At 37.5% G+C, this 7,512-nt stretch overlaps 3 protein-coding genes across 4 annotated transcripts in view; 1 reads left to right on the top strand and 2 right to left on the bottom strand.

Annotated features, from left to right (window-relative positions):
• Positions 1 to 1,842: 1,842 nt before the first annotated feature.
• Positions 1,843 to 2,825, bottom strand: LOC106338691. Its single transcript, XM_013777611.1, has 2 exons — positions 2,798 to 2,825; positions 1,843 to 2,549 (listed from the first exon to the last, which is right to left on the bottom strand). The coding sequence occupies exons 1-2, from the start codon at positions 2,823 to 2,825 to the stop codon at positions 2,059 to 2,061; spliced, it is 519 nt and encodes a 172-aa protein (XP_013633065.1). The 3' UTR covers positions 1,843 to 2,058.
• Positions 2,497 to 4,406, bottom strand: LOC106323078 (50S ribosomal protein L3-2, chloroplastic-like). The gene is made up of 5 exons (XM_013761247.1): positions 3,942 to 4,406; positions 3,655 to 3,864; positions 3,386 to 3,490; positions 3,192 to 3,305; positions 2,497 to 3,116 (listed from the first exon to the last, which is right to left on the bottom strand). The coding sequence occupies exons 1-5, from the start codon at positions 4,296 to 4,298 to the stop codon at positions 2,943 to 2,945; spliced, it is 960 nt and encodes a 319-aa protein (XP_013616701.1). The 5' UTR covers positions 4,299 to 4,406; the 3' UTR covers positions 2,497 to 2,942.
• Positions 4,407 to 5,775: 1,369 nt separating this feature from the next.
• LOC106292811 overlaps positions 5,776 to 7,512 on the top strand; it is a gene marked incomplete at its 3' end in the record, with an annotated part of 2,324 nt that continues 587 nt past the window's right edge. The window contains 2 exon segments of one of the 2 annotated variants that reach the window (XM_013728475.1): positions 5,776 to 6,264; positions 6,349 to 6,561. 2 annotated transcript variants of the gene reach the window in all.

Genomic DNA, 7,512 nt, shown 5'->3' with positions numbered 1-7,512 from the left:
TGCGTTTATAAATGTCCTTAATAATATATTATATGCTGAATGAAAAATTATAAAAATAATGTTTAATAAAAATAAATAAGTATACTAGGATATGAAGCCTAGTTGATTGTAGTGATGTCTTAATTTTGTAATAATGAGGATTCAGAGTGGTATAATATATGTTCATAAAAGAACAAGTTAAGAAAATATTTATGAATATTAACAAAAAATATTTATGAATATTAACAAATACTATGTGTATTTCTAGTTAAATTTTATTTTTATTATGTCAAGCTTGTTATTTTAGAGTTTAGATCTAGTATCTCGTAAGTAAAAAAACTATGAAATGTGAGTTAAGAAAAAAAATATTTAGAAAAAAACATCCCATCATTAAAATTTAAAGGGTTTTCTAAAAACAAAAACTTTTTTTCACGGGAGTACCTTTCATTATAAAAACACAAAAAAATATCATAAGTGCCTTTTGGTAATAAAGAGTTTTAAAAAGTAGAATAATAATAAAAATTAAATTTGAAACTAACAAGTTGGGGCACAAAAAAAAAACCATGTGATATTATATGACATTTCTATGTCGATGAACGGCTTTTTCTTCTTGGCAATATCATCGAGACAAATTTAATTTAACACTTCTGGGCCTCATGCACCGTTTTCTCGACATCAATGTTACACCCAAGGGCATCCACAACGCAGGTCCTTACCATAGGATCCTTACCAAAAAAATATTGCATAAGATCCTTAATAAAATATTACGTAGGTTGTTTTTTTAAAACGGATCTTTAAAGTTGTTATATAAAAACCGATCTTCACTTGTTTTTTGCACTGTTTGCAGGTCTCACTGACACGTGACGATCCGCTACTGGTTCGAATTTTTATTATTATTTTTCTTTTATCATATAAAAAAAATCATAATAAAAAAACAAAAAAAAAATTTCTATGAAACCGTGCCGGAACTCTCGCATGACAATAAAACCTAAACGACATATTTTGTAAATACACTCATAAAAAAGAGAAAGAAATACTTGGACAAAGGCGATAGACTTCTAAGCAGGCATCATTTAAGATATGTAAGAGGAGATATATTGAACAAGGAAAGAAGAATGTGTGTAAAAGATGGGAAACATAGATACATAGATAGTCAAATTAGGCATAATTTAAGGGTTGTGTTGTTTGAGAGGAGACTGTTCGTAGAAAGATGTCAACCATTACGGTTTAAGTGACGCACTTAGATTAAAAGATCTTCACATTCGTTAGATGTTAAAAGCAAACAAACTTGACCGTTGGATTAAAATTTTTATTTCCTATAAAAAATGATGACATCATCGATTACCAAAAACTAGTTTGCTATTATATATAAATTTCTATGTCGAAATGAGGGTTTATATTTTAAGACATTTACAGAGGAGTCGCTATTATATATAGATTTCTATGTCGATGAACGGCCTTTTCTTCTTGGCAATATCACCGAGACAAATTTAATTTAGCACTTCTCGGCCCCATGCACCATTTTCTCGACATCAATGTTACGCCTAATTACTCTTATTTGTTTCTTTATTAGCAGAACTGCTCAGCCGATCGTGAAACTTGTTTTTTGAGTCTTAGGTTCTAAAGATTCATTCATTCTTCCGGTTTCCGTCATCTTGATGATAAAGATAGAACAAAAGAAGCAAAAACAATGTGTCTCCTATCTCAGTTTCCAAACGAAAACAGCAATGCAATATCATTTTCTTGGATGTGGTATTTCTCCCCAAGTTGTTGGATATGTGTATAATTCACCATGACATGATCTTGAGAACTCAGTACATTAACCAAAATCTTCTTCCATGAAACAAGAAAACAATACAACAAGACTAAATTTTACAGGTTTGAATTGTCACTACATCTGAGTCACCATTACAAAAAAAAAAAGGAAAGGAAGTATTCTAAACCTTAAACTCAAAGTCTCCAGCTTTCTCTCTGTGAACTAACAACTGAAGAATCAAATGAACAAAAAAGAGTAGTCTTTTTCTTGAACCCATCTATCATAAAAAAAACCCGAGGATCTTGCAGAGAGAGATTTGTGAATCAACGACGGTCACTGTGCTTCCTCTTGTTAGGGTTAGGGTCGTCACTATTCTTCTTCTCCCAAGCTTTTTGCTTGAGAACAAGGCCCTGAAGATTTCCCAAAGCTTCCTTAGCTCTCCTCTTGGCCTCTTTGGCTGCGAAGATCTTCTTATGTGCTTCCTTCTTTAACTCAGCCGCCTCGTTGTTCATCAAAAACGCCGAGATTTTGGCCGCTGCCACGAGAGCGTCGGCTGATTCTTGGTCAGGTTTAGATTTGGGGAAGAAGGAGAAATTGGGGTCAGAGCACGGCGGGCATGTGAAGGGAGATGGCGGAGGAGGAGGGCAAGCGAGGTGGGCGGCGGAAGGGCAATTGAGGCAGACGATGCTCTCTTCTGGAGGAGGGACGTCGACACAAATTGGGCAGAAGAGGTTACGATGCTCCTTGAGTAAACAGTCGGTGCAGAGTCGCCGGAGATTCTTGTTTTTTCTGACGGCGTAGGTGAGGGGTTTTGCTCCGGATTCATGGCTTAGTCAGTCAGTCAACCGAGATTGGGAACTCTCTCTCTCTCTCTCAAGAAGCGTTTGTGTTGTCACAAGTTTCAAGATCTTGTAATAGACAAGAGATGAGAACGCTGTATTATATTAGTATATAGAGAAGCCTTAAAAATTGGAATTTGATTCTTCTTGTTGACTTTGAAAAACAAAAGATGAGATGTATGTTCTTTTTTTCTTTTTTGTCTCTTCATTGCTTATTGCAAACTCTGTTCATCGTTTTCAGTTTCATACATCCAAACAACTAAAATAAGAGAAATAGTACAATTTTTCCAAGCTAGCTCTGTGACTGACTCTCCACGTCCTCAGCTTCTTGTCTTGCACAAACGTTAAAAAAAAATATGAAAACGACATCACTCTGCCAACATAAATGGGTCAACTTCTCCTAGATCTGCCACCAAGGGTTCTAATTCTGATGGATCCTCGTCTTCTGGTGCTAAGTACGTTGGGAATGGAAGCTTTGAGATGTCTGGCTTCTTGTAGCACGCTTCGTTAATAAACACAAAGTTCCCTTCTGCGCCAGGAACCTGCAATAGCAACGATTAACAATCTTATTCACCTAGCTACCCAGTGACCAGGATTGGGATTTGAGGGATACTTACTTGTCCTCTCACCCAGATGAGGTTCCTGGCAGGATCAATCTTGTAAACCCAAACGTTCTTTACTGTCCTCTGGGCTGCACCCATGTGCCCAGGCATTTTTCTTCCCTTGAACACCTGCTCCAAGTGTTTAACAAGTCAGTTCTTGTGAACTACTGCTTTGGGAGAAAATTCACAAGAAGCAGTTTGACACATACCTTTCCGGGATCATCTCTTTGGCCAGTGGAACCACCTTTTCGATGCGCCTTTGAACAACCATGTGACGCCGGCCCTCCTTTGAACTTCCATCTTTTCATGACACCCTGCAAAAAATACATCAACAAACAACACATCCATTACTCTACACCAAACACTGTTACATTCCCTCACTCACTCCATTGCTTTCTATCTACCACATGGTTACTTGCCTATCCTAAGTTCCAACAGTTGTGTTCGAAAAAGATCAAAGCTTTAAATCCAGTTTCACCTGAAAGCCTTTCCCACGAGTGATCCCAGTGACATCAACATACTGCCCAGGCACAAAATGACGCACACCGAGCTCAGTGCCAACGGGAAGAAGCGCGTCTTCCGTCACAGGGAACTCCCTCAACTTCCTCTTCAACGGCACACCTTGAGCTCTGAAATGACCCAGCTCAGGCATCGTCAAATGCTTCGGCTTCTTATGCCCACACCCAATCTAACTTAAACCACACATGAGAGAGAGAATTCATTCACAAACCCACCCAAAATCATAAGAGAGAATCTTTCTTTTACCTGTAGCGCAAAGATGCCTTCTTTCTCAACCGTTTTGACCTGAGAGACGATGTTGTCGTCAACCCAGAGGATCGAAACCGGAACCCTAGCTCCCCATTTGTCCCAGAGCGCAGTCATCCCGCACTTGACGGCGATGATCCCTGTTCTTTTCGATCCCGGAGACATCTCTCCGGGTTTCGCATCGATGATCCGAGTCGGAGCTTCGGTGATATCGGATCCAGTAGCGGTGAGCAACTCAGCATCGGAGCTGAATCGTCGGAGGAGATAGAAGCTACATTGGGAGGGTGAAGGTGTGGTGGAGCGGATTGATAGAAGCTGAGTGAAGCGAGAGATGAGGCCTCGCGGTACGGCCGCCATGGTTTCGAATCGAAGCGAGCTTCAGTGGAGGAAGAAGAGACGAAGAAACGGGAGCTCGGAGGAGGAGGAGGCTTTTGCGTAGGGTTTTAGAATGTTTAGCAAACCCTCTAAGGCGAAGAGAGGGTCTTAATTGATACTATTTATTTATTTATTTAGTGTTGGTTGGACCACAGTTTTTGACAAGCTGACTTGTCTTCTACGGTCAATTTTCCAGCCAAATCGGTTCCCTTCATGATCTTTGCTTTTATTGGAAATTCTGTAACGAGCACTACAATCCGTGTTCAAACGTCGAAAAAATATTTAAAACTGAATGAAAAATGATGTGATCATATGGTGATCTTGAAATGATCTAGACAAAAAAACAAAACCAGTTAAATGTCTTTCGTTCCACACCGGGTGTGAGACTGATTTTTCAGTCATATAAAAATGTCTACACCCATGTCATTGTAAAAGAGATAGCTCGGCTCTTCCACGGGCAGCCATATAACGTGTAAAATCACAGTAACAAAAAATTAAACTTACAAAAATTCTAAAACAAAAAACAAAGCCCATAGATACATTAAACAGAAATTTCCAAAACTTTTTTTAAAAAAATTTCCAAATTTTTATTTCTATATTTTCACTATTTATTAATATAAAAAATCTATCAAAATATCCATTAATAAATAGAACAAGGTTCTATATTTAATCTACCATAACATGTTGAGATCATAGATTCATAAAACAGAAAATTTCAAAACTTTATTTCTATAGTTTTACTATTTATTAAAATTTTTTTAATATGGACAAAAGCTCTATCAAAATATCCATTAATAAATAGAACAAGATTTTATATTTAATCTAACATAACATGTTGAGATCATAGATTCATAAAACATAAATTTTTATAACATTATTTCTATATTTTTCACTGTTTATTAAAATACTTTTTTAATATGAACAAAAAAATCTATCAAAATATCCATTAATAAATAGAACAAGATTGATGACAACAAAAAAGTAGAACAAGATTCTATAAATAATCTACCATAACATGTTGAGATCATTTGCATTCTTCAATAAGGGTACAATCCAATATTAACCAATCAAAATCATAGGCGTTTATAATTTTGATAGATTTCGTAATGTTAAGAACAAAATTTTCCATTTTATCTACCTTAAGAGGCTGAGATTTAGAGCTTTTTAGTATACTTCAAATATTTAGTATAATTATTCTTCTAAATATTTTAGAGTTCTTGATCATTAAAAAAAATATATATATACATATATATATATGAGTTTTACAAGACGATGTTACGCAGTTAAAACCATTATCTAATTATTTTTTGTTTAGTTAACCTTAAAGCCCCAATATCGCTTTGCTTTCTTTCGTTCTTTTCGCTATCCTATTCTCTATAATCCTTGTGAGATCAAGGTTAGTAAAACAATGGTGACTCCCAATCTCCCATGGGAACTGTAATTTTTTTTTTGTCACTTAAAAAACTTCATTAAAGCAAATAAAGAAGATTGGGCCGAAGCCCACTTCTGAGTTCAAGAGTACAACAAAAGAGAGGCTTGGAGAGCCCCTTTAGCAAGCCCGTCTGCGAAACAGTTTTTCGATCGGGGAAGGTGAAAAAACGAAACATTTGCAAATTCGGAAGTAATTGATCGGATGTCTTTCACAATACCGATGATGTCTTTAGCCTGAGATTAGCCTGAAATTGCTCTGATGAGCGTTAGGTTGCCGGAGAAAATCTCGAGTGAGAGGAGCTCCAGAACCGCGAAAGCTTCAGCGATGAGTGGGGATCGAATTGAAGATTCGACCATCGATCCGGTGATGGGGGCTTCGAGTCTAGGTCCCGAGAATATCCACCCAAGCCTGCTACTCGTTTATCTTTATTCCAAGCCGCATCTGTCTTACACACCAGATGGTTGTTGTCGGTTTGCTCTCTAGCCGGTTGTCGAGATCGATTCATCTTGAGAAGAGGTAAGCTGCTGTTCTCGCTACTCTTTACTTGCGCAGAAGTCCACTCTTTTGTTAGCTTAATTCCCTTCAAAGCCGTATCCTCAGGTTTTTGGTAGCGGTCCTAAAACAGGAACGTGTTCCTCGCTGTCCAAATTGCCCACAAGATCCCAAGGTAAAATATTGAGTGTTATACCTGACGGAGGTAGACATAATGCTTTCCTGAACTTGGCTATTATATCTTTGAACTCTGTATTTGCAGCTAGGTGAACTGCTTTGTGTAGAGGAATGAACTCCCACACTTGTTTCGCATAGGGGCAGGTAAAGAAACAGTGCATTTAGACAAGGCAGAGTGATCCTTATCGCAAAAGAAAAAAAAAAGTGATTAGCTGATTTATTCAGTTATCAAACTAGAGTTGTTTCTATTTATTTAGTTAATAAACAGAGAATTTGATTTTTCTTTGTACTCTTTTTGGTTTTGAAAAAAAAGAAGATTTTGTTGATGCCATAGGTCATCAAGTTTAGCATACTTGTTCAATACAAACAATATTTTTGATTTTTTTAATTTTGAAACTTAGAACAAACAATATTTACAAGTGAATCTTGTTCATGCCTTGTACGCCATGCAAACAGATACACACGTAGTTGCTTCAGACCAATCTTCACTTTGGCCCAATCAGTCCATGTTTCATCCTTAGCCGCTCTTCCTCGATAGTTGCTTTAACACAACACACTGTTACAATAGCCACAAGCACCAAAGATACAACAACCAAACCATACACTCTCCTTCCCATACACAACATATTGTTACAATGGCCTTGCAGGATGTGACTTATCTAATATGAGAAATTTTACAAGCATGGACTGTAAACCATCTCTGTAAGAAGCCCTAAGAGCACTTGTAACGGGGCATGACAACGAATCCGTCAGCCCGGTCCATTGCACTTTTTGGATTTTTTAACTAATATAAACCCAGCCCATTTGACGGATTGATCCGTAAATTGCATCTTGACGGACCCGGTCCGTGGGCGACGTGGCGGAAATAGATTGGACGGAGGCGCGAATGTGTTTGGTCTTGGCGAGAAAAAAATCGTCATTTCGACGAAAGCAAAGAAAAAAAAAACCTCTCAACTCTCTAGGGCGATTGTCGGATCCCACCTTCGCGATTCAACTCCGTCTGATCCTCAAGGTAAGTAGAAGCGTTTTCTTCTATATTAATCGAACTAGATTGTTTCCATTTATATTCAATAGAGTTGGAATCGTTTCGTATCA

This window comes from Brassica oleracea, chromosome C1 (genome assembly GCF_000695525.1).
Source record: "Brassica oleracea var. oleracea cultivar TO1000 chromosome C1, BOL, whole genome shotgun sequence".
In the NCBI taxonomy this organism is placed as follows: Eukaryota; Viridiplantae; Streptophyta; class Magnoliopsida; order Brassicales; family Brassicaceae; genus Brassica; species Brassica oleracea.
Note: the sequence above shows the minus strand (reverse complement) of the source record. Positions and strands in the feature narration are given on the sequence as shown.